The sequence below is a fragment of the Balaenoptera musculus genome, chromosome 2 (assembly GCF_009873245.2).
Source record: "Balaenoptera musculus isolate JJ_BM4_2016_0621 chromosome 2, mBalMus1.pri.v3, whole genome shotgun sequence".
Taxonomy (NCBI): Eukaryota; Metazoa; Chordata; class Mammalia; order Artiodactyla; family Balaenopteridae; genus Balaenoptera; species Balaenoptera musculus.
Genome location: NC_045786.1, coordinates 131,722,057 through 131,749,387, shown reverse-complemented (window position 1 = coordinate 131,749,387; position 27,331 = coordinate 131,722,057). Strand labels below are relative to the sequence as shown.

At 36.6% G+C, this 27,331-nt stretch overlaps 2 protein-coding genes across 3 annotated transcripts in view; both read right to left on the bottom strand.

Annotated features, from left to right (window-relative positions):
* TMEM260 (transmembrane protein 260) overlaps positions 1-27,331 on the bottom strand; it is a 63,856-nt gene that overhangs the window by 21,682 nt on the left and 14,843 nt on the right. Inside the window, exons 4-10 of one of the 2 annotated variants that reach the window (XM_036842458.1) lie at positions 12,708-12,885; positions 11,403-11,516; positions 8,002-8,181; positions 6,444-6,484; positions 3,282-3,365; positions 1,961-2,075; positions 490-659 (exon numbers count right to left, since the gene is read on the bottom strand). In XM_036842458.1, the coding sequence (XP_036698353.1) occupies positions 490-659; positions 1,961-2,075; positions 3,282-3,365; positions 6,444-6,484; positions 8,002-8,181; positions 11,403-11,516; positions 12,708-12,885 (882 nt within the window). The remainder of the gene's footprint in view (positions 1-489; positions 660-1,960; positions 2,076-3,281; positions 3,366-6,443; positions 6,485-8,001; positions 8,182-11,402; positions 11,517-12,707; positions 12,886-27,331) is intronic. The other variant, XM_036842459.1, reaches the window with a different exon arrangement.
* Positions 23,827-25,988, bottom strand: LOC118890117 (exosome complex component CSL4). The gene has a single exon (XM_036842460.1). It carries the CDS (start codon positions 25,976-25,978, stop codon positions 25,391-25,393), a length of 588 nt encoding a protein of 195 aa, XP_036698355.1. The 5' UTR covers positions 25,979-25,988; the 3' UTR covers positions 23,827-25,390.

Genomic DNA, 27,331 nt, shown 5'->3' with positions numbered 1-27,331 from the left:
TACTAATAATGCATAAGGGTTAAGAAACTTCTAGAACTTTGATTATTTAAAATAGTTAATATACACTACTACAGAGAGTACTAGATAAGGGCCAAGAATTACTCAAAAGATGAAATCTTTGAAGCATAAAGTGAATTATTTTAGGGCATACAAAAAAACCCCAAATGTCTTTAGTCTCCATCTAAGTGGTATTTTAGATCATGGAATTTTACGTACACTCCAGATTCTACAAAGTATCTCTAGGATTCCTTAGTGGAAAATATACAGATAGTTTACATGCACCACCCAAAACCTTGTTTGCAATGGCCTGAAACTACACATCACTCATGCTGAGATTCTTGTTCAAAAGTCTAAGAACCACTGCATTCAGACCAAACTGTCTCCCTTTGAAAACTAGTGGAAGGTAAAAATAAGACAAACCCCTAGAATCTAAATATCCAAATGCCTCTGGCTTGAATGTTACTTTTCATAAAAATAACCGTGTGTTACCTATAATTAGAATATATTTGGTAAATTACAAAAAGAGTTGCTGAAAGCCATTCCAGACACTGAAGCCCATTGGTGTTCAGTACTCGGTTACTCTCAGAAACAAGTGCAGCCAAACCGATGCCAGCGAGGACAGCCACCACTGCGTTGCTCTGCATCCAGAATCGTTCCACCTGTGGAAGAGGCATGCAAACGGGGTGTCCAGTTGACTGGTTCATGCGATCAATCAGGTATTTATATATTTTAAAAATATATTGCATGTATCTAGTTGCCTATGCCTGTGTCATTTAGGTCTTCTTAACTGACTTCTCCAACCTAACTCCATGTCACTTTACTTTTCAATTTTCAAGCATTCCTCCTTCCCTGTTTGACGTGTGGATCTCCCTTTTTGGATCCACACATTCTTTTCTATACTACAAACTTCATCTTGAACTCTTTATTCTAACAGGCAAAGCAGAAGAGGTGGAGAAATGCTTTTGCTTAACCCCTGATGTTTCCTTCCATGTAGAGAAGCTCCAGTAGTATTAACACTCCTGGCCTCTCTCTACCCTCACTTATTTCTTCCTGAAGGATTGTAGGGACTGAGCTGACTGGGGAGTTTGGGAGCTGGGACTGGGCCTGCATAGCCCTCCTCTTTCCTCTCTCTTCCTCTTGGAAGTGAGCCGCCCATAGGAAGTACTTGTCCAGGGGCAGACTCTGGGGTGAGGCGAGCTGGGGAGGGGAGAGGCCTGCCCTGTGCAGCACTGCCTGTGACTAGCCCATCCAGGGATGCAGGATGAGGAGACTCCCTTCCCCACAGATATTAACCACATTCTCCAATCTCAGCATTATGGGTAACAAAGGTGATTCTCCCACCCAATGTACTGGTTTATCTTGTTCTCAACTGATTCAGAACTCAGGTGCTCAAGTAAGGTATTATTCATCAGGCCTCTTGAACACACACACACAAACTGTTTCAGCTGTTAAAAAAAGAGCTATCTACATTTATATAGTTTCTTCTGTAAGGACAAGAAATACTCTAATCTCAGATATGGTAGTCAGGGAAAAACAGAAATATACTTGCTCTTTTGCACAGGCTTGGACTGGTGAGGTAAGAAATAAGGGAATGTGTTGGTAGAGCCCCTAATTAAAACCCATATTTCTTTGCTATTTTTAAAAAAAATTCCAGGAGAAATGCAGTAGTACCTATATCTGCAAGCACACATATAAAATGACTCACTGAAATCTACCTTACATTTATTTTTCTATTTAACTATTGTGTTAACTACACAATGCTTCCCGCCCCCCTCCCCCCCCCCCAAAAAAAGAAGGCTTAGCCTTACTGGTTCAATAATTTAAATTTTGATTTATAATAATGTATATACAATTTTAACTATTTCTGAGATAACTTGCTCTTCTACAAGATTCATGAAAGACAAATTTGTACATTCTTCACTAACTTTCTGGTCAAAGGATATATCTAAGTAAAACTTACCACACCCATGAAAAGTGGTTTTGAAATATCTAAATTTGCCCTCCAAGCAAAGAACAATGAATAAATGCAAAACATTCCAGTAAAAAGCCATACTAATGATGAGTTCTGTCTGTCCCTATAAAAAAAATTAAAATATGTCCAAAATTATTTATGTGACATGAATATCAATAATAATATTACATAGTTTTAAACTATGAAAAAAATATTTGGAACTAAAAAACTTTCCATTTTTAAGTAGGAAAAAAGAAAGATCTTAGGTTTAAAAATATGAGTTGGAATAGATAACCAAAGCATAGTAATAAACCATACACTGCACTACATATTGTCGACAGCATAATTTGGAACCATGCAGCAAAAGATATGAAGTTAAAATCTGCAGAAGAAATATAAATTACTAATCTTGTTAAATTTAAGATGTAATTAAACATATGCAAAACGAAAGAGTAATTTCATGCATCAAAATAATAAAGATTTAAAAATGACAAATCTCAGTGCTGGTGAGAATGCAGTTGTATGAGAATATATGTTAGTACAATGTTCAAGAAAAGTTAATTTGATAATATATATCAAGAGCCTTAAAGAAAATATTCACATTCATTGACCCAGTAATTTGACATGTGGGCATAAATTTTTAAGCAAGAACCAGAAATGTAGATAAGAATTAATCCACAACAATGCTTTGGTATTACTTATAATAGTGGAAAAAGTGGAAGCAATCTAAGACCCTCAAATAGGAGAACATTTAAATTAATTGTCCTAGGTTATAGTATGGAGTATTATACAGAAATTTAAATGATTCTAAGTATCTCTTATGGTATGGGAAAACGTTCAAAATATAATGTTAAGGAAATAAAACTATAAATGTATATACAAATATATATTCACATAAAATACACTCAACAGGCTAGAAAGTAAATGAACAAGAAATTAATGGAGGTTAATAGTGCTATATTTTTTAGGTTTCCTTTTATCATTGGAGTTTACTTTTTTCTTCAGGGGAGTTCAAATAATTGTTTGCCTCTTTTGCAAAGCAACAATAATTGGCTATGGGATAGGAAGAGATCAAACCAGAAGTTTAAGATATCAGATGGCCCACCTAGTTAGATTATAATATACTGTTCAATGTTTCAAAGTCATTAATTTATAATTAGAAAAAAAACCTAGCAAAAAAGCAATACATATTTGCCTTAATAGAACTGGTTAGAGTCATTTATTTGGAATATAAAATACTACTGGCAATGTTCTATAATGACATATTGAATATATTAATTCAATTCATGAACATGGGAAAAATAATGGAAAAAGGAATTACTTTACTCACTTTCTTACTAAACATATATTTGCCCAAACTGCAAGGGCTTGAATGTTGAGTGAGAGTTGGGTCCTCATATTTGTCACCTGAGAACTGTAAAAGACAATCTAATTTATTGTTGGCAAAAAACAAATTTGTTAGTTCAAAATAAAGCATTCTTTACAGACTGTATCTGATTTTGCACTGAATAATTTTAAGGCTTTGAGTCAGATTTTAAAATTATTTTGTATTCCTTTAAATTTGGGAGAAAAAGTACCACAAGAAAGAGTTAAACAGTCTAAGATATTTTCCAGTTGTAACATTTGGTTAACAACTTACACAATTTGACCTGAGATAAGAACAAATAATTATTCGGTATTTTTGATATTGGTATACTATACTGATATCATAAACCAATTTGTATCCTATATTAGTTTGATAAGAAGTCATGTGAAACTGAAAATAAAACAAGCCAAATAATTTTCTGGAGATCCAATCATGAAGAAAAAAGGAAAGAGAAGTGATCTCTAACCATCCTTTTCTAGGTTATCTTCTTCCGTAAAAGGCTTCCTTGTTTTCTATACTATTTGGTTCAAAAAATGTTTAAGCAATCTCCAAGAAATGTATTTTTCCCCTACAATTAATCTAAATTCTTTCATTAACTAATAAGCATTTTCTAAGTGTTATCTGAGTTCTCAAATAGCTCTAGCAGTCTCCAATTTTTAAAAAAGAAATGACTCTATACACTATCTCAAAGAACTTTCTTCTCCCTACTGGCAATTTTACTGAAGAAAATGTGATGCCATAATTATGGAAACCACACAATGTGTATTTTACTAATGGAAACTTATCTACTATGAGAAGATATCCTTACTCATTTTCAAATACACTTGAAAAATTGATTCCAGCATGAGGCCCATTTCAAACCATTCTTCAAAAGGAATGAAGTCAGTCTCACAATTTATTCTTGGAGATCTGTTGCTTAAATGTAAGCTCTAAAACATGGTCACTGCCTAGGGTTAGATTCAATAATTTCCAGTATGCAATTCAACAGGATTGCAATTTAAAGATATGCATGGAGAAAGAATGTAATTTGCTTGACTGGAAAAGAGTAGATGATTAGGTTCCATCATGTTGAAGGATTTTCTAGTAAGTTAATTATGAGTTGCCTTTCTCAATACTCTTGTCCACCTGAAACAATTAAAGACTAGAAATTCTCTCACTCATTCAGAGAGTGCTAGGATTATGCCCCCATACCGTATTATGATTTCGTATGAGCAAATAGTGTCGGTGTGAGTGGTCGTCACTCTTGTCAAGCCTTTTTTTCTAAGTATATGACCTAACTGCTATTATTTCAATGCAAAGGAGGCCTTTAAGTTCCCCAATAAATGACTTTTATGTGCAACTAATGAAAGTTAGAGGTATGGCCTACGATTAGTCTTGAGGCTTCTCTGGAGTTCACGTGGGATTGTTAAGACAAAATATACTAGTAATCCTGAATGTGATAACAACTTCGAAGGTAGGTAGAAAAGAAAGGTAGGTAGAAAAGGGCAGGCAGGGAGTCTTGGCATGGAGAAAAGCAGAACAAAGGAGAAGCCCAGAGACACTGATAAAGTTGTCTTTATCTTTAAAACGGGAACTGAGCTTCTTGCTACCTTCTTCCCAACAGAAAAGAAAAAGGAGCCACAAAAGTCTCTGTCAGACATAAAAAGAAATATTTAAAGTCAATTGTAAGAACCTCAAAAGGTTATATAAGAATAACTGGTGGCAGGGAAATATTTTCAAGATATGGTATTAAATGAAAAACAGCAGGCTAACAAAACAGAGTATACATTATGATTACATTTTCAAAAACAAGCAAAAATATTAAAAATATTGGAAGGACATAGACAAAAATGTTAATGGGTTAAGAACAGTGATGATCTCTGCATGTTGGAACTATAGTAATTTTAATTTCTTGGTTTGCTTACCTGTATTTGCTAAATTTTCTGTAATAATTATGTATCATTTTTTGGAGTAAAAAGAAAGTAATTTAAAAAGAAAAGAAGGAAGTATGGAAGGAAGCAAGCAAGCTAGCAAATGAACAAGACAGAAACTGTGAGAACCTGTGAACTACCTCCCATGTAGATTTGAAATATTTTCCCCATATTTTTAAAATAGTTTTCAAGTAGTCCTGTGAATTCCATATTAATAGTTAGGAGATCACTTTAGTGTTAGAGAAACCTATTCATCCCTAATTTTATATTGAAAATATTTTAAGAATATTACAGAACTGGTATGTATATTTTTCAAGTTGCCTTAATCTGTATAGTTTTCTTTTTTAACATCTTTATTGGAGTATAATTGCTTTACAATGTTGTGTTAGTTTCTGCTTTATAACAAAGTGAATCAGCTATACGTATACATATATCCGCATATCTCCTCCCTCTTGAACCTCCCTCCCACCCTCCCTATCCCACCCCTCTAGGTCATTGCAAAGCACCGAGCTGATCTCCCTGTGCTATGCAGCTGCTTCCCACTAGCTATCTATTTTACATTTGGTAGTGTATATATGTCAATGTTACTCTCTCACTTCATCCCAGCTTTGTATAGGTTTTAAAGCAAATATGAACCCATTTTTCAAAGAACTCTAATAGATAATAGAGATGAAGATATATTTGCTGGCTCTAATAAGGCTGGATGTTTAAAAATATGCAAGTCAAAAATAGAGCTTACGGACAGCTTAAAGGAAGTCTTAAAAAACATTAAATAAATTAATGTTTGAAGAATTAAATGAATATAGCTCAAACCAAAATAACAAGAAAATAATTGTTCAAATTGTGCTAAATACAATGTTCTAAAATGTCTCCAAAAGAAAGAAGATATAAACAAAGAAAAAGTTATTTCTAAAGCAACAATACATTGGGTAATTTTGTGTACAACTGAAAGTTGAAACATTTTCATTTTATATATTCTATTTAGTCTCCTAATAGTCTTATTTACTGTTTTATTTATTGTTCATTTTAAGCTTTATCTTATTGAAGGAAATGCTGGAATATTTGTCATTATACACAAAAACTGTTAACCACAGAGGTGAAAACTACATCTCAGACGTACTGCTTCACAAAGAGATAAACTCAGAAATCCCTAAAATCATTTAAAGGAACTAATAAAGAATTCATTTAAAAATAGTTTAAGATATTTCATACTCACAGCAATATTTCAGACATACTGGATCCTATTTCAGATTTGGCCTAAACATAAAAAAGTTTATTTGCATAAGCATTAAACTGAAGCTTTGGTAGACTATTGTGTTTTAATTACCCTGATTTAAAAGATACATGTTTAAATATACAATGCAACTTGTCACTTCATTCAAAGTGTTTACTTCAGAGCCTTATTGGATTTTTTAGGAGAAGTCAGTGAAAACTAAACACAGATATCCCTTAGGAATAATTTCAGAGACAATAATTGGCTAAAAATCAGTTACACTCTTCCAGCAGGAATGATTAACACATTAATGAACTAACAGATTTTACACTTTCATTACAAAGTCTCTTTAAGCTCTTTTTTTGGGCACTTTGGTTAAAGCTCATTATCGCCTGCCTGTAATTTCACAATTATGTGTGAATTATACACATTTCAAATCTGGAATGGCCCTCAAGCAATATTTCAATGGAATAACCATGTAAGTAAACCAGAGTATAAATTTAAAGTACCAAACTTTCTAAGTCAAAAAATAATAATTATCCTTTTATTAAATGACTTTATTATGAAATACCTCCTACATACAAAAAACATACATGATATATATTTAGGGAATAAAGAGTTTTAAAAAATCTATAGACTCACCACTCATTGAAGAAACAGAACTGCACGAATACCATAAGGTATCTCACAAAGCTCTCAAAGGGGCTTTCTTATCCCCCAGTGGTAACTGTGTTAGTTATTCCCCTACTTTCTAAAAATATATAGTTTTACTACTTTTTATGTATCCTTCAGCAATAGACTGTTTAGTTTCTGCATGGTTTAGAATTTTGTATAAATGTTATCATATAATATTGTAGTCTTCTGAGATTTGCCTTCTTAAGACACGAAAAGTGCAAACCATGAAAGAAAAATCAGATACAACTGTCTATCTTAAAATAAAAACCCATCTGTTTATCCTTTCACTTTTCAGATAGCCATTACCTACAACCACATTTAGTGTTTTCCCCTAATTTATGTCTTAGGGAAAGAAAGGCCTTTTGAAATTCTTTAGAACATACAGTTTCCATTGAATGAGATCATACTTTATGAAGCATTTACATATTTAGGTCCCCCACTGAATACTAACATGAACACTGTTCATCAAATATGTTTTAAAAAAAGAAATATACTCATTAAGGTATATTAAAATTTTTGAGATTTTTTTTCCCTTAATCATTTCCAAATATTTTTAATCACAGACCAAGAGCCCAAAGTGATACCCAATGCTAACAAGACTGAAATGCTTCACCTGCTGGCAGCAGTCTTTTTACTGCTTGTTATCCTGAAAAATATATTCAGGATATACAACAGGATGATGTCGGATTAAGTGATTCATTTTTTTCTCTAACATATGTGAAAGGCTACATTCCAAGGGGCAAGTCTGCTATACAAATAACAAATGAAAATTCCAGGTACTGTCATTGATACAAACACTGATTTTTTTTCTTTCCACTCAAGGTCCAGGCAGAACACTGAAGTTTTGCCACTTATTTCCTTAAAAGGGCTTGAAATATAAATTTACCAGACTGAATGTTCCATATTCTTCCCTGAGAAAATGTGTCAAAAATCCTAGCAATGTTGTCTGGTCTCCCCAGGTCCAACGGGCTTGATGGAGGTAGGATGAGATAGGAAGGTAGATATAGGGCAGCAAACCAGCAGAGAGGTACAGACTCAACTTCAACGAAGAGCCCAGGGAGAGTTCCTGCATCAGAGCACACGGTGTCACATGTATAATAATGTTTATTTTAGTCAGATTCATCCTGGAACTTCAAGAACACATCAAGGAAAACATCAAATATGTTTACTCAGAGCTGATCTCTCAATTTATATTAAGTCACCACAGAATACGATGTTAAACTTTCTGATTACTGTGGATTACTAGAAAATTGCATCAGTCTGAATTCCTTTGCATGGCAGGTGAAATCTGAGTGAAGCAAATAATATTAGCAAAGACTCATGAGTATCATGTTTAATGCATCTTTTACATTTAAAACCATGTCATGACATGCAGCATTGCACAGCTGAGATAACCCACTTGGAAGTGATTACGGTGTCTGGCCGTTTTTGAAAATGCCCAAAATTTTGTTCTAATACTGATTCACTTCATTCCCATCATCAGGAGCAGACTTCAACTATATACTTTATTATGACTGTACATTGACAATATGTTCTTTCTACAAGTGTTTTGGACATTTCATGGAAATACTTGGCACAAATGAAGCTAGCTTTTAAGTAACATCCCAGTTCATCCAAATGTTCTTTTTTCTCAATTTACATAGGAAGGAAGGAAATTTGTTGTTGCATGCAACAGTCTTGCCTCAAGGAGAATATATTTCTCATCTTCACATTTCTAAAACAAAGGACAACACTGCCAAATTTTTATAAAGATTAAGTCCAGAAGAATTCTGGTATACTAGAAAGATTCAAATAGTGGTTGCTTTAGTAACTGGGAAAGGGGTCTCTTACAAATATTGTGATTGGAAATTGCCCATTTTTCCTTTACAAAAAAGGAAAATTCATAGGTGACAGTGAATATGAGTACCAAAGTTTGCATTCACCAGAAGTAGAAAAGCAGTTGACTTCCATCAGCATTTTCAAATAAACATTCTTAATTGAAAATGGAATGCTTTTATTATAGTACTAATTTTGTTTGACATTTCTAAAGTGGTAATGAGATTCATAAAAATGATGGGATGAAAAAAGTGTAAGAAATAACTAATTTAAAAATATGCCTTTGCTATTCTTAAAAGTAGCTTTAAAGAAAGTAAATGTTTAGATTTTGGCAGTTTCTGCATATTATAAGGTTCAGTTTAGAATGGCAAGATGCAGTTGCTGCAGAATTTTCCTTTTGTATGGGAAATAAACAGGGAAACAATCACATGAGAACTATTTCAGAGAGTGCAGGAGAGTGGTTCTGAGTCCCAGCTGCACATATACTGGAATCACCTGGGGAACTTTTTAAAAATATTAATATCTGGGCCTTACCCCAAATCAATTAAATCAGAATTATTTTAGGGTGCTGGGATCACACACACACAGATACCCACAGACACACACACATGCACACTCTCTCTTACTTACTTTCTTAAAGCTTCCCAGATAATTTAAGTGAGCAGTCAGGGTTGCAACCAACTGACTCAGGACTTCCAGCTCTGCCTTAGATCACCTGACCAGTGAGATCCAACTCCCTGTCACTTCACTGGTAGATCTTATTTTCTAGCCTCTGCTCTTTAAATAATGAAAATAAAAGGTCCTTTGAAGAGTCATAGTTCCCCAAATTTCGTCATCCATCAGTAGCTGATCTAAGTACAGAGTAAACAGGCTCTCAGACCAGGCTCCTAACTTGTCAACTATGAGTCTTGCATGTTTTATACAAGAATACGGCTCTCCCTTCAAAGAACTAACACAAAAGATTTGCTTTTTAAGTTCATGCCAGAGAATGTACCTCCCTGATATCTAAATGCGCCTCCTGTGATATCAGAAGACTGGCTAAGAGTGACACCATCAAGATGGCAACATAAATCATTCCCAACTTCAGTCCTTCTCACAAAACACCATCAGCAACTATCCATAGACATGGCCCCACTGTGAAAATCCCAGAAACTGGGGTTGAGGCTAAAGCATACTCCTGGACCACAGAGACTGAGAAGGACCGCTTTCGAAGTGTCAGGGGGCACGCTGACTATGTCACCCCTCCGCTAGGCCAGCACAGCACTGCACCAAGAGGACTTCCCTAGGACTACAGTTTTTCCAGTGGGAAAAGAGAGCCCAAGGTGGATATCCAGCTCCCCCAGCATTGCAGGATGCTTCCCAGGAGGCTCACTCAGTTCTCACCTCGCAGGGACCACTGGGGGGATCTTCAGTGCTCAACCACTGGGGATCAGATAGAGACGGAGAAGGGGAGCAGGCCTTACAGCAACCAGTCTCCAATCTTGGCAGACCACGTTCCTGCTTGCAGCAGTGCCAGAGCAGAGATCTCAGCCAGCAGTTCTGCCCATCTGCAGAGCCGAGCCAGTGGCTGATCCCACTCTAAAATAATTCTGATTTAATGGATGTGGGTCATACATTAACGTAATAAAAGCCATATATGACAAGCCCACAGCTAACATCATACTCAGTGGTGACAGACTGAAAGCTTCTCCTCTAAGATCAGGAACAAGACAAGGGTGCCCACTCACCAGTCTCACCACTCATGTTCAACATAGTACTGGAAGTCCTACTCAGAGTAATCAGGCAAGAAAAAGAAATAAAAGGAATCCAAATTAGAAAGGAAGAAGTGGGAATTCCCTGGCAGTCCAGTGGTTAGGACTCCACGCTTCCACTGCAGGTGGCAGGGGTTCGATCCCTGGTGGGAGAACTAAGATCCCACATGCAGCTCAGCAGGGCCAAAAGAAAAAAAAAAAAGAAGAAATAAAATTGTCTCTGTTTGCAGATGACATGATCTTATATAGAAAATCCTAAAGATTCCATCAAAAAGCTGTTAGAACTAATAAACAAATTCAGGAAAGTTGCAGGATACAAAATCAACACACAAAAATTAGTTGTGTTTCTATATAATAACAATAAACTATCTGGAAAAAAATAAACTATCTCATTTACAATAACATCAAAAAAGATAAAATGCTTAGGAATAAATTTAACCAAGGAGGTGAAATATCTGTTTACTGAAAACTATAAGACACTGATGAAAGAAATTGAAGAAGACACAAATAAATGAGAAGATATATCATGTTCATGGATTAAAATAATTAATATTGTTAAAATGTTCATACTACCCAACGCCATCTATAGATTCAATGATATTCCTATCAAGCTTTATATTAAATAAATAAATAAAGCAAGCCCCATGTTTTCTGATTCCATAAATGTCATAGTGGGCATAAATAAAATATTATGAATTTTCATTTTTACTCAAAAACTTACCTTCTCTTTTAAAAGTCGAAAGAGAATCCATGGTATTATGCACAAAACATAGAGTACTATTGTGTGCTGATTACATAAGCTAAGGCCACAGCAGAAAGCACCAATTTTAGCTATCTGAAAACAAATAAAAGAAAAAAATCCAAGTTAAAAATTCACCAAAAACAGCACAATAGTAAAAAGCTACTCTTTATATTAAAGCTAAGCATTTGTACAATAAGTCAGGTTAAAATCAACCTCTTAGATGCAAACAGTCATGCTTTAACATGCACTAATATTTATCACCATTATTTTTTATTATTATTTTTCATTCTCATCAAATCATTGCACAGTGACCTTAAATAACTGTCTTCAAACTAAGTTTTAGAAAGTCCTATATGATGACATGTCCTAACAGTAACAGGATATTGTGTAATTCTCATTCAAGTGAAATCTAGAACTGAAGTTCAACAATTCTGTTTTACTTTTTCTCCTATTGAATTAAATAAATTGAATATAACACTTTTATTTAGAAACCTGGTTCTCTATGGGTGGTCTTTTTGCTATTTTTAAACATGTGTTATTTTCATAATCAGAAAAAAGTTTATTTTAAACAAAAAATAAACTCTAATAGCACCACAGGTTTGTTTATGGAAGCCACAGATAAACTTTTACATTCTTTTGTTTCTGTAATCTTTAATGACACAGGCTGCGCATATACTAAGATGATCTGGCACTCTTCAATGTACAGATGGTAAGCCCTTAGAAGACAGGGTTCCTCCACATTTCAAATTATTTTGATGATAGTGTTGGCCTTAGAAGTCACTGTAATCTCTTTGGGACTACTTCATTTTACAGTTGATCCTCTACTTTTAGTTTAAAAAAAAAAAAGTGCAAATTTGATCTTTTTTGCAATTAGAGAATAAGTCAATGTGCCATAATGGTAAATAATCTAAGGTAGTCAACCTAGGACTTGGCATCTTAAGATCACACACACACACACACACACACACACACACACACACACACACGATGGTGGATTAACCAACAAGTCTATCTTTCCCATAGGACTCAAAAGGGATTTCAGAATACCCTCATTCTCCAAAAAACTTTTGAACTCTAGAAGAAAAAAAAAAAATTTCATGTTTTATAAAGGCTCTCATGGTTCAGAGTAAAAGAATTGAGAATATTTTCTCTCTCAACATGCCTAGATTACCTTGACAGTAACCAGAATAGATAAACAATATCTAAACCAAAGTTAAAAAGAAATAGAGCATCTGTCTAAAAATTAAAACAAAAAGTGATTCCACTTTGATCAAAATAGGTTACCTTTGATCTTTCTTGTGCAGTTGTTGCCTCCTCAAAATGTACAGTAAGAGCCATAAGCAGCCCCACAAACAGATTGTTTAAGCTAAAAACCTCTGCTGCAATGGACCACTGCCATGTTAGACGAGAAAATGAAAACACCCCCGCAGCAAGGATTCCTCCAGCATATGAGCCAGAAAGCCTGCAAATACAGATAACATGAAATCTTCTTTCCCAACAAAAAGAACCGACTTCATTTCCCTTTATGTGAACTGTAGCAGCAGCAATTATGACAGTCGCCCAGCACTATCCCAACACATTAGATGGTTAATACATTACTTCATGTAATAATTCCTTTCAACAGATTTTAATTATGAAGTCCATATATTAACCTATTAACAAACAAACGAACAAACCTGCTTGGTATCCTATGGATTGGATGAGGTTTAGTTCTCAGATGTAACCTTTAGGATTCAAGCCAGTTCAGAAAGCCTGAAGAGACAGTAGCTAGAGAGATAACAAACCTGGGTCATTTTTCTTGCTATATCTAAGAAGAAGAATGATAACGACTGGTTAAGACTGAAATGTGTTTAATTGTAAAAATTAATGAAACGGCAGAGTATCTGTTCAGGAGCATTCACTTATTGTGGAATGTTTGGATCCAGGTACTTCCTACATTTATCTCCCAACATTTGACAAAATATGTCTTGGTCACAATATTTGGTGCTTTTAAGATCTTGTAAGTTAGATTCTTAGTTTCTGATGATTTCTTCTTTACACAAAGTCAAAGTTAAAAATGATATATCTTTTAAAGAGAAGGATGGGAATGTGAATTTTAGAAACCCTGAAGAATCAAATACTACACTTGGAAACAAATTCCTCGCCCCCAAATGCCTACAAGAGCCCCACATTTCAAATCAGTCAAGGAAACTGGATCTCAATTCAGAGATAAGATTTGAAACTGGTAATGTGGCATATCAAACCAAAACAACTTCCTATTTCACTATACATCTAAAGCTATGAAAATTAAAGCTATTACTGAAAATCTATTGCTACAAGCATTATTCAGCAAGCATCTCTGTGTCTAATAATTATGATATTATATGGCCCCAGGTCATTACTTTTTAGCTGTATTGCTTTGTATAAAAATTATGGAGTAATTGTATGGCTTTTAATCAATCTTAATAGAAAAAAAAAAAGCTAAAAAATTTCAGTATCACCAAACCTGTTTTTCTTTGAGTTTCTCTTTACAATTTTTGTTTTCTTTCCCTTATAAAAATCATCAGTTTCCTATTTCTTGCAGAGTACCCCATTCTCCCAGTTATCCTGATTCAGTACCCTAAAGTTATTTCTTCCTTCCAAATTCCTTCCCAGATTCCTTTCGATTTATATTCCTATTGCCTTAGACTCAATTATTTTAATAGTTTCCTAACTTGTCTTATGTTTTTCCAACCCTTCTGCAATATAACATCAGATTACACTTTCTGAAACATACTCTTTGTGAATACTCTTCACCCCTATAGGATAAATTAGAAATGAGTCAGCCTGGAATCCAGGCTCCCAATAAACCAGACACCCCTAGCCACTAATTACCAACATGATCTCCCACCAACTAGTCAAGCTCCTCAAAATTCCCTAATAAGACAGGACTATTCCTAGCTCTGCACCTTTGCTCATGCTGTAGTGCTGAACTGAATAGCCTCGCTGCCCCTTTATTAAAACTCTGCTCTTTTCTCAATTTTCTCTTCAATTCCCTGGTTTCTAGCCCATCTCTGCATATTGATAGCATTTAATTGTCTGTAACAATTATTTTGACATTGTTTTTGAAATATGAACTGGAGTTAAACTGCACTTAGATTGGAAGCTTCTAGCCCCAAGCACAGAAAGGAAACTTAGCAAATGAGAGAATGAATTAATCTTAAAGTATTAGTAACATTTTAAAGGAACTTCTAAGTTTCAGCTCTCAATATGACTCTGGACAGTCAGCATAAGATACAAGATTCCTTCCTCTACTTAAAAGAAAGGAAGTGCTCAAACGGAGACATGACAAAAGGACATAGGAGCCAGCTTACAGGGCTCTCATGGCCAAACTGGGGATAACTTGATCATCAAGATAAATATAGTAATAGACTGTAACCCAATGAATAAATAAGAATCTATGAATCTATAGTGATACAAAAATTGGGTGAGAAGAGAAAGTCCATGGAAAGTCAACTAATAACTGTAGAAGAAATGATGGAATTAAAATCACCATTTGGCAACTGTCATAACAATAATCAATGGATACCAAAACAGTGGGTAAAAGGTTTGCAGTAACAGAAATATGTACATAGTCTAAAGTTATCGCCCTGTAAAAAGATTAATTACAAAGGGAGAAATGGTAACTTTACAGTGGCAAACTGGACAGACACAATCTTAACCACATGATCAAAGTTAACAGCCCAGTAATGGGACAAACAAACATCATATGCTTCCTTATCTATTGCAATAAAAAGAATACAGCATCATTTCTATGGCATTCCTGCCAAAAATGCATTACCTGAATTTAAGCAAGAGCAAAGACAAACTCAAACTGAAGGACATTGTACAAAATAACTAGCCTGTATGTATCAAAAAATGTCAAGGTCTTAACAAAAAACAAAAAAAACATCATGAGGAACCATCTCAGATTAAAGACACTAAAGGGATAACACAATAGAATAAAAGACATGATCTACTATAAGCACACTATCTGAGAAAATTGGAAAAATCGAATCAAGTCTGAAGGTTAGGTAACAGTGTTGTATCACTGATAATTTCTTTATTTTGAGACCTCCACTGTGGATATACAAGAAAATGTTTTTAAGGAACATATCTTGAAGCATTTAAGGGTAAAAGGATACTATGACTGCAGCTTATTCTTAAATGGTTAAAAAACAAAACAAAACAATACATACATACCCACTGAGTCAAGGATAAAGCAAATGTGGTAAAATACTAACATCTGGAGAACATGGGTAAAGGGTAGACAAAGAATTGGGCTCTTCTTGCCACTTTTCTATAAATCTGAAATTACGTCAAAATAAGAAGTTAAAAAAACAAATCAGCAAATTTCCAAGATAATTTGCTAACATTTATTGAGTTTCTTGCTAGCTGTTTCAGGTATTGCTCTAAGTGCCTTCTTTATATTAATTCATTTAATTTGCACAATAACCCTATGAGTAGATGTGATTTGTCTCCTTTTTTCAAATGAAGAAACTGAGGCTCAGGGAGGCCAAGTAATTTTTCCAAGTCCTATGGTAGGTTATTAAGTGGCAGAACCAGGATTGAAATTGTTAGTCTAGCTATTTAGGACCATGACATTATGGGGTAAAAGATGGTTATTTTAATTTTAATGTCAAATAATTTATTCCAGACTAATGATACATTGTACTTTTACTTGGTTAACTATGCACCTCCTTGAGTGAAGAATAGAACAAAAGTTTTGTCCATTATTAGAATCGTGTTTATGTCTATGTTTTATCAACACAACATACTACCAACTTGAATTGTACACAACACCTGTCAAGATTGATGTTAACCTTTTTTTTGTTTTTTGAAAGGGCAATTAGTTAAAGTTTAAAACCACCAAACAGTTAATTAAAGAGAACGGATATGTACAAATCCTCAGGAAGAAAATTCATGATTCACTAATCTACAATGATTTTTAACACATTATTATGATCAGAAGACATCCTAGTGTTTGAATTGTTGACATTAATTATTGGAATTATGAACTATGTTAACTGCCTTTTCAAATATTTCATAAGGTTTTAGAAATTGAAGAGTAAAGGTAAAATTATCAACTTCAGTGATAAAATTTATCTAGTCACCTTAGACTATTACAGATAGTTATGTACATTAGCATTTTATTGAAGACTTATCCTACAACAGCAAGGTCTTTATAATCTGAATTTTCCCCACCTGATTTCTGTCCCACACCACCCCCCTGCCAAGGTCAGGATGGTTTTACAACAAATAATCCATATACTCTTTCACTAGATTTTTCTTGGTATCAGAGAAATAATTTGTGAGACTGCTGAGTAAGGTTATAGGAGAGAAGGTAACTGATTATAAAACCAGTAATGGAAATCAAACCTATAATCTTGATCTTTTTAGCATCTCAAATGAGCTTGCTTAGAAATCAACTCAGTCTATAGGAATTTGGGTTGTAGTCCTAATATAAATTGAAGACAAAAGGGTAGTGGACCTTTTCTTTTCTTCTGGTTTTGCTGCTTAACATCTAAAATCCTCTCCTATGCTTGAGGGATACGAGTTTCTGAGGCACAGCCCCTCCTATTATACACACTGAAAATACGAGATACTTTTCCAATCTCCCTTGCAGCTAGAGCATGGGTGTATGACCTGGGCTCTGTCTGTCAGAATCACCTGCTCCATTCTTTGAATTGGAAAATCGTGAGGCCTAGAAGCAGGGATGGAGACAGAATCAGACATGCTGGTGGGATTTGTGCATCATTTTCACAGACAACGATGGCAGCACTTTGAAGGGCAGTGCTCAGAATCCAGGGCAGTGTTGGTGGTGTAAGCTGGGGTGTCTGGGGCCCAGAGATGGCAGCAGTGGTGGTTTCACTAGCATATACCTGCCTAGGACTCTGAATATTTTGGGCTCAGAGCCTGGTAATCCAGCCCTCCTAGAAATTCTGCAAGCTCTGTAACTTCCTTCTCTCTCTTTTTCTTTTTTCCAATGCTAGATTTGAATGTTTCCTTTTGTAAAAAGCTTTATTGAGACATAATTCATATACTGTACATTCACCCATTTAAAGTGTACAATTAAAAAAAAAATTAAAAAAAAAATTAAAAAAATAAAGTGTACAATTAAAGATTTTTAGTATATTTACAGATATATGCAACCATCACTACAGTCAATTTTATAACATTTTCATCACCTCAGAAAGAAACTCTATCTCCTTTAACAATCTCCCCCCTATCCCCACCCCCAATCTCACTGCCAGCCTTAAGCAACCACTAATCTACTTTCTGTCTGTGAATTTCCCTCTTCTGGGCTTTCTTATAAATGGAATCATAGAATATGTGGACTTTTGTGACCGGCTTCTTTCACTTAGCACAATGTGTTCGACGTTCATCCAACTTGTAGTATCAGTATCTCACTTCTTTTTATGGCTGAATTAATATTCCACTGTATAGATATACCACATTTAGCTTATTCATTCTTCCGTTGATGGACATTTGGATTGTTTCCACCTTTTGCTTACTATGAATAGTGTGCCTATAAACATCTGTGTACAAGTTTTTGTGGGGACATATGCTTTCATTTCTCTAGGGTACGTAACTAGGAGTGGGATTGCTGGAGCCTATGGCAACCCATTTAATCATTTGAGGAACTGCTAGACTGTTTTCCAAAGTCACTACATAATTTTACATTCCCACTAGCAATGGATGAGGGTTCTGATTTTTCCACAACCTAGGGAACACTTGTTATCTGATTTTTGATTCTAGCCATCCTAGTGGGTGTGAAGTGGTATCTCACTGAGATTTTTTTTTTTAAAGCATTTTAAAAAAAAACATTTATTTATTTGGTTGCGCTGGGTCTTAGTTGCGGCAGGCAGGCTCCTTAGTCACGGCAGGCGGGCTCCTTAGTTGCAGCTCTCCAGCTCCTTAGTTGCAGCATGCATGTGGGATCTAGTTCCTTGACTAGGGATCGAAACCGGGCCCCCTGCATTGGGAGTGCAGAGTCTTAACCACTGCGCCACCAGGGCAGTCCCTCTCATTGAGATTTTGATTTGCATTTCCCTAATGGCTAATGATGTTGTGCAACTTTTCAAGCGCTTATTGGCCATTTGTACATCTTCCCTGGAGAAATGTCTATTCAGATCTTTTGCCCATTTTTAAAATTATGTTGTCTTTTTATTATTGAGTTGCAGCATTCTTCCCAACTTCCTTTCAATATGTTTTTTTTCTGCTAAACACAGCCAGAGTCAACTGCTTGCAACCAAGAATCCTGACTAAAACAACCTGCCTTCCCTGTTTATTATTTCTATTAAGTCTTCAAGAAAAACTGTGAGGAAATTCTGAAAATAAATGCTGAAGTTGTCAGAGCTTTGTGGAACACAGAAGAGACGGCAGTATGCTTAAGAGCAGAAAGTTATGTGTGCATCCATACAGAGAATATACTAAAACATTTTGGAGGCCTCGTCATTTTACTATTTATGTTTTCCATAAAATAATGTATATAGGCTAAGCCTGTGAGAATTTCTTTGATTCCAACAGCCTTTTATAAATCAAACTGTGAATGTCCCTTCAAACACACACGTTTGAACACACTGCCTTTAAAAGTTTGCTTCATACTAAGATTCAGAATCAACCAACATTTACTGACCATGTAACATGTACAAATTAATGGAGTAAGAAAAGTCGAGATAATTTGAAACGTCCGTTGTGAGAAAACTCCACAAGCTGAGGAGGGCTACATAACAAGGACTTGCAGGTAGCAAATAACACGTAATAATAAACGCTCAGCTGAGGCTGGAGATCGCAGGGGCTGTGGAGATGGGGCAGTAGCCTCAGTCCACATGGCTGTGGAAAGGTCTGCAGCAGCCTGAGCTGGGCCTGGGCAGGCTGGACGGAGCTGGGGTTAGGGGCTTTACTAGGTAAGCAGGACAGAAGGACAAGAGGGAAAGATGCTAAAGTATGAACCACAGGGTCTGCATTGGATGGGGACGGAAGCAGAGCCAGCAGGGGGCTGGCTGATGGAGGGATCAAAAAGATGAGCAAAGGGATGTAGGTCTCAGTTAAATGGAAGGCAAGTGTAGGGGCATCGAGGAAACGAGGGAGCTGAAAGCTCAAGTCAGGCAGGGAGCGGGAAGTGGGTTGGGAAAGGGGACGGCAAGTTGTTGAAGGATGGAACAGGCCTGTAAAGCAAGACTGGACTCTACTGTTGAAAGGAGCCTGTGATGGAAGAGTTTAATAAAGCTGTTCTCAAAATCATACGATATTCATTAAAATTAAGCATCTGTCTCCAAAGACAAGCAGTACATCATACGTTAATAAGTCTGCAGGGTGAGCCCAATCTAGGAAGACAGGTGTGTGGCCCAGTGCCACATCACACGCAGGCTAACGAGGAGATGTGACACCCCACGTCAGTACACAGCAAGCTGAGTCTGTGACTGGCTAACCAGTCAAAGGATAACGTCAGTAATGGTTGAGAATGAGGAGCTTCTGAAGACTTCGGAGGTCTCCAATTCATTCACTGACTCTGTAGGTAGGCAGTCTCATTGTATTGTTCACGGTATACACATTATCTGCGCATGCTTCGTTTCACCTCATTGAGATGGAGATAAATGACTAAAGAGCAAGCTGATGTCGAGGACGCTTTCCTGAAGGCAAGTTTCAGGGTCACGGCGAGGCTCAGGACTGGCTTCACACCGTCCACATCTGCAGCCTCCACCCTCTGTTCTCACCCTAGTTCTCTACTGAAATTGTTCTCACTGGGGTCCCCAATGACCATCTAACTGCCAAATACGATAGGCTCTGGGGACCCCTCTGCTGCACTGGGTCACTCCCCCAGCCACACCCACTGAGTTGACATCTGGACCTCACATCCTCTGGTTTTCCTTCTATGGCTCTGGATCTTCCTTATGTGTTTTCTCCAAATGGCTCCTCTTCTTGCATTTCACTCCTTTAAAGCCAGTGTTTCCCAAGATTTCTTTCTCAGGACATTGTTCTCGTTCTGCTTTGCCTGGGTGACTTCATTCACCATCTTGATTTCACCTGCTACAAACTAAAGAAACCAAATGTCTCCAGCAATGCCTCTCCCTTAGTTTTGAACTTACCTTATCCCCAACTTACTATTGTACCCTCACCACAAAGCCACCCCAACTCTGGATGTTCCATAGAAGCTCAGTGTCCATACATGCAAAATTGATTTCTCATCCTCCTCCCTGAAATAATTCCTGCTCCTGTGTTCTCTCTCTTAGTAAATTTCATTATCTCCCTCGTTTAGTTATCTAAGTGAAGAGACCTAGGAGTCATCATCAGAGCCCCTCTCCCTTTCTCCCTGCCAAACGTATCACATCCTGCCAACTGTACTTTATCAGCATTTTAAACACTCACGCTCTTCTCTCCACCCACATCGCCACTGCCCTGGTTCAGCTCATCTGAACCCTCGCCTCAGGTTCACACCAATACTGCAGCTTTGCGTGCTGCCTGCTTCCAGGGCTAGGCCCACCGCTGCCACCAGAGTGAGGGACCTCAAGCATATCTGATCTTGAACTTTTCTGCCTCCAACCCTTTAAGGATTCCTCTTTGACCATCGAGCATATTCCAAGCTCCCCATGACAACAGACAAGGATTTTCGTGATCTGGTCTCCGTCCACCTGTAGCTTCATTTCTGACATAACCCATTTCGAGCTGCGCTCCAGCAACACTGAATGACTCGTAAGTCCCTGTGCTTACAGGCTCTTTCTCCTCCACCTCCGGGTTTCTCTGCACAGGAGGTTCTCTGTATCTGGAACATGGTTCTGCCTTCACTTGGCCACTGCCACTCATTGTTTACAACTCAATACGGGCGTCACCTTTCCAAGAAGTTTTCCCAAAAGTACTTTCACTGAGACTAGGGTAGTTGCTCCATCTCCAGATTCTCATTAAATTAAACATATTAAATGGGTATTGAATAGGTAAGATTTTTCTGTATTTCTGAGGAATAGAATATTTTAACTGTAACCTAATCAAAACGTAGTAAGGAAACCAGATGTGAGGAACTTAAAACTCTCTAAAGTATTACAAAGCCAATAGAATTATTTTTGGACTACTGATACCACTAGATAGCCAGGTCAGCATGTTAGCACTTTTTAAAAGGTAAAAGTATATTGCACTTTACATATATGTGTATTTGTGTATCCCTAGAAAAGCTATATGATTTTTTGAAAACTAAATGTTTATATATATGTATTTAATTTCAGATATACTTTATCTTCAGTTTTAAATGCTCTTCAAATATCCAAATAGCAATGGTTTCTAATTACCTCAACCTAAGTCCAACCATCTCCAGTAATGCTTTATAAAATAACTTATGCCATTACTTAGAAATTATTCTTTTTTAATTGTAAAAAAATTGAAAGAAAAGATGTTTTGGTACTGGAGTAAATTTTGTTTCTTTTAAGAACCATGTCCTTTATCACCGCTGTCCTTTACTGTTATAAAAGTGATGTTTTAGTAACAAATGAGATTAAGGGTAAAAAACTAAAAGATTCATTTTGATTTTGTTACGTTGATTTTTTTAAATAAAGTGAGGTCCATATGGATATATCTTTCAGAAACTAGGGAATAATCATTTCATCATTCTGTACTTTAATTCAAGTGTTTAAATATTCTTTTGGCAACAGTATAGAAATAATAATTTACTTTAAAAGTTTTTTTCATATTACTTGATTTATCCCTTGTCTATAACATAAATATTCCAAAGGGAAAAATAAAATACGGAAGGTTCACAGTTACTCACATTGCCTTTCACACTGATGTGTAAAGAAGATCCCTTACGGTTTCTCAAACTTTTGTGAAATTTCAAACGAAATACCTCAAAGTTTCCATTTTTTGTCTTTTTGAGCCAAATATCAATGAATCTTTCATATCAATAAGCCACTGCGAATTTGAGATAGAAAAAGACATTAAATGTGCACAATACTTATCTAAGTGATGCTGCAAAAATCACATTGACAAATATGTCTGTAGGTGAATCTGGTCTTAAACTTGTTAAGCAAATAAGATGACTTAGCGGGACTTCCCTGGTGGTCCAGTGGTTAAGAATCCACCTTCCAATGCAGGGGACACGGGTTCGATCCCTGGTCAGGGAACTAAGATCCCACGTGCCGCAGGGCAACTAAGCCCGTGCGCCGCAACTACTGAGCCCATGCGCTCTGGAGCCCATGTGCCACAACTACTGAGGCTGCGCGCTCTGAAGCCTGCGCACCACAACAAAGAGCCTGCGCGCTGCAACGAAAGATCCCGCATACCGCAACTAAGACCCGATGCAGCCAAATAAGTAATAAATAAATAAATTAAAAAGAAAAGAAGACTTAGCAAGCACTGTTTTAAATCTGTTTATCAGTTTTTTTTTAAAAAGGCGTGAATTCTAAAAAAAAAAAAAAAAAGGCATGAGTTCTATGAATACTATGAATCTACTGAATCCTTTTTTTTTTTTTTAAACATCTTTATTGGAGTATAATTGCTTTACAATGGTGTGTTAGTTTCTGCTTTATAACAAAGTGAATCAGCTACACATATACATATATCCCCATATCTCCTCCCTCTTGCGTCTCCCTCCCACCCTCCCTATCCCACCCCTCTAGGTGGTCACAAAGCACCGAGCTGATCTCCCTGTGCTATGTGGCTGCTTCCCACTAGCTATCTATTTTACGTTTGGTAGTGTATATATGTCCATGCCATTCTCTCACTTTGTCCCAGCTTACCCTTACCCCTCCCCGTATCCTCAAGTCCATTCTCTAGTAGGTCTGTGTATTTATTCCCATCTTGCCCCTAGGTTCTTCATGACCATTTTTTTGTTTTTTTGTTTAGATTCCATATATATGTGTTAGCATACAGTATTTGTTTTTCTCTTTCTGACTTACTTCACTTTGTATGACAGACTCTAGGTCCATCCACCTCACTACAAACAACTCCATTTCGTTTCTTTTTATGGCTGAGTAATATTCTATTGTATATATGTGCCACATCTTCTTTATCCATTCATCTGTTGATGGACACTTAGGTTGCTTCCATGTCCTGGCTATTGTAAATAGAGCTGCAATGAACATTTTGGTACATGACTCTTTTTGAATTATGGTTTTCTCAGGGTATATGCCCAGTAATGGGATTGCTGGGTCATATGGTAGTTCTATTTTTAGTTTTTTAAGGAACCTCCATAGTGTTCTCCATAGTGGCTGTATCAATTTACATTCCCACCAACAGTGCAAGAGGGTTCCCTTTTCTCCACACCCTCTCCAGCATTTATTGTTTCTAGATTTTTTGATGATGGCCATTCTGACTGGTGTGAGATGATATCTCATTGTAGTTTTGATTTGCATTTCTCTAATGATTAATGATGTTGAGCATTCTTTTTTTTTTTTTTTTTTTTTTTTAAATATGCATATTCTTTTACTCAGCATTACACTGCTAGGAATCTGTTTTGCAAAAGAATCATAGGCATGCACAAAGATATATGGTATAGGGATTTTCTATGCAGCACTGTCTGTAAAAGAAAAAAAGTTTAAAAATATCTATCAATAGGAGACTGATTATATCAATACAAACTACACTGAAGTATCTAGCATTAAGTCCTGGCATTTAGTAGATACCTGATAGAAGACAATCAGTTATATAATAACAACAATAATATATAACAGTAATATTGGTGTGTACTAACCACTTTTATACATTTCTTCCTCATAATAATCCTATGAGGTCATACTATTCCAGATGAGAAAACAGACTTAAAGAAATAAAAATAATTTGCTCAAGTATCAGTTCAACATCCTGATTGTTAGAGTACAGCATATTATTATTTTGCAAAATGTCACCACTGGGGGAAACTGGGAAAAGTACATACGGGATCTCTGTATTATTTCTTAAAACTGCTATTACTTAAAATTATGTCAATAAAAATTTCAATTAAAAAAAACAAAACAACGTATAACCCGGCTTAAGGCAACTAGAGGACACAAACCCAGGTGGGATGACTCCAAAGCTTACCCCAACAATTCTCACTTCACAGAGAAGACATGGGCTCCCTAATAACATCTCAAGAAGTGACATAATTCATCTTTCCTTTCATTCTCTCTGCAACCTCGCCATGCTTAACCCTCATCCTTTGCTTGTCCTCAAGCTTGTGTGTACATTCCTGATTCTGCACTTTGCTTGGGCTTCTCTCTCTGCTCTGAATATCTTCACCTCACTTATCTTAGTTCTTTAATTCCTTTCACTTCATGTTACAAATCCTTTCCTGGCCACTTCACATGATAGTGTTCTGTACCCCTCTTTTCAATTCAGATTTAACATTTCCTGGAGTGTCTACTGTACCAGTAATACTTTGTTTACCAAATTACTTTCAGAATTACTCACATGCTACCTGAATCACCACATGTGTCCCATAATTTTCACTAAACCATAATCTCTCTAAATGAGGGAATGTATATAAAGTACTTAACCTAGTGCCTGACACATAGCAAGTACTCACGCAAAAGTATGTACAACAGAATATACAAAAAAGATCGGCAATTAGGCATTGTCTAGAGCAAGAAAGCACATAACACATGTCTGTTAATCGGTGCCACCAGGCAAGACCCTGCTCTAAGTGTCATGACTCTTTAGATTCTTTTCCCTACTCAATATAACAGAAACCATAAAATTCTTTTCATAAAAATGTTTTCTTTGTCACAGCAAAAAATACATATTTATAAGACTGTCACAAACAACAGGCTATTTCCACCATCATACAGTTGGTTTGCTGGTGCCTCCAAAAGAGAAAATTTATCACTCAATGAAATCCACTGAATGATTCACAGGAAAAATGTTCTGCCTACAGAGTAAAATTTTTCTAGAGGTGGCTGCTGGCCAGCCCCAGGTGCCTGAATGAAGACAACGGCATCCTGATGTCACTTTCACACATGTACCCTTGGAAAGAGCTTACTCCCATGCATGGGGTAAAGTGTGGCTTCTTAGGTCTGTAAGAATTCAGGCTGTACTCGGGCCACTTTCCGGAATTCTTTAGTGTGGGTCTTAGGGCACTGCATCTCACACCAGCTGATGGGAACCATCTGGACACCTGATTCACTGTGGGCCACCACCACTCCCAGCTCATTTTCGGCAGTGGTTAGGAGGTAGTTGGACTGCGCATCACCTAGGGAGATCACTTTGGCCAAGACAATGTCCCCTGGGCGGAAACTCTTATAAATTTCAACCTTGTCTTTTTCAGTAGCTCGGACGTCTTCCTTGCGGATAGTTCCTCGAAAAGAGTTCTTAAGTGGCGTGGACCCCACATATAGGATGTGTACTTTGGCAAAGCGTGAATTGATGCTAGAGACCTTACAGGTTACAATAGCTCCCACATCTGGCAGTAATTGGGACTCTGTTTCTCTCATCACAGATATGACAGGAAGCGCGCCGTTCTCGCTGCTCTTTATCAGGCAGCCAGCAAGCGACGAAAAGATGTAGCCATGCCGGGTGTAGGTGCCGCTGCCCGGGCTGCCCTCTTCCAAGTTACACAGACGTTCGCCGGGGATGCAGTACCTCACGGGTGGCGCCATGAGTGCCCCTGTCCCAAGTCCGGAGGAAAATGAAGCCCTGTTGAGCATTCTTTCATGTGTTTGTTGGCTACTGAATTCTTAAAGCCTCTAATTAATCCACCATCTGTTTTGATTGCTGGGGCCTTTGTTATGAGTTGGACCAATTATGAGCCTTCTCGATGAAGGGTTCCCCAAAATGGGTGATCAAACAAGTTAGTTGTAATCTAACTCTTTCGGGCAATAATTCTAACCAGAACACACACTCTACATTTTTTTTCCCCTGAAAAGGCTACAACATATATTTGTAATTTTTTGGCAGAGTTAGATTATATAAGTAGAGTGAAACGCTATGCATAAATACTGGTACATGAATTGGTAGTCCAAATTTCTGGCTAAGCAATATTTCTTTCAAAAATATATGGAAGGAATATCTAATCTGATATTGTTATTTAAACATGAGTTTTAAATGAAATTGTTATTCTGAGCCCACAAAACGAGCTGTTTGGTATCATCCATAAAGTCAAATGTACAGATGGAGTATAAATATAAATACCTCCCAAATAAGACAAAACAATTGTCATCTATCTGTAGACTAAGTATGAAGGGTTGTTTTTCCCAAAGAAAAATGGCATAATCAAAAACACCATTGTGTTTTCACTTAGCAGTCAAGGAGGCCTACTTTCAATTTTCATTTCATTCTTTTAAATAAATATGCTTAAGTAATTATTATTTTTTTAAAAAGCAACTAAGGAATTAATGAATTTATTTACCCTTAATATGCTAAGGTGACACCTTAAAATTAGCTCATTAAAATTAAAAGACAGGGGCTTCCCTGGTGGCGCAGTGGTTGAGAATCTGCCTGCCAATGCAGGGTACACGGGTTCGAGCCCTGGTCTGGGAAGATCCCACATGCCACGGAGCAACTGGGCCCGTGAGCCACAACTGCTGAGCCTGCGCATCTGGAGCCTGTGCTCCGCAACAAGAGAGGCCACGACAGTGAGAGGCCCGCGCACCGGGATGAAGAGTGGCCCCCACTTGCCGCAACTAGAGAAAGCCCTTGCACAGAAACGAAGACCCAACACAGCCATAAATAAATAAATAAATAAATAAAATTAAAAAAAAAAAATTAAAAGACATACATTTTTCTACTGAAATTGATGAACCTACTTCAACCACACTAATAGGAAGCTGGAGGAAAAGAAAAAGGGAAATTCAAGTGAGGTTGTGAATAAAATGAGAACTGTTTTCAGCAGAACTCACTAATAAATTGCAAAATAATCTAAACTGTTTTCCACTTGAACTAAAGAACACCTCATGATAAATTATATATAATATGAGAAAAAACGGTTTTCCATTCCCAATCTAGAGGCTCAT

Bases quoted from the DNA above. Each gene is read 5' to 3' on its own strand.
- LOC118890117 (XM_036842460.1), bottom strand. From the start codon at position 25,978: ATGGCGCCACCCGTGAGGTACTGCATCCCCGGCGAACGTCTGTGTAAC.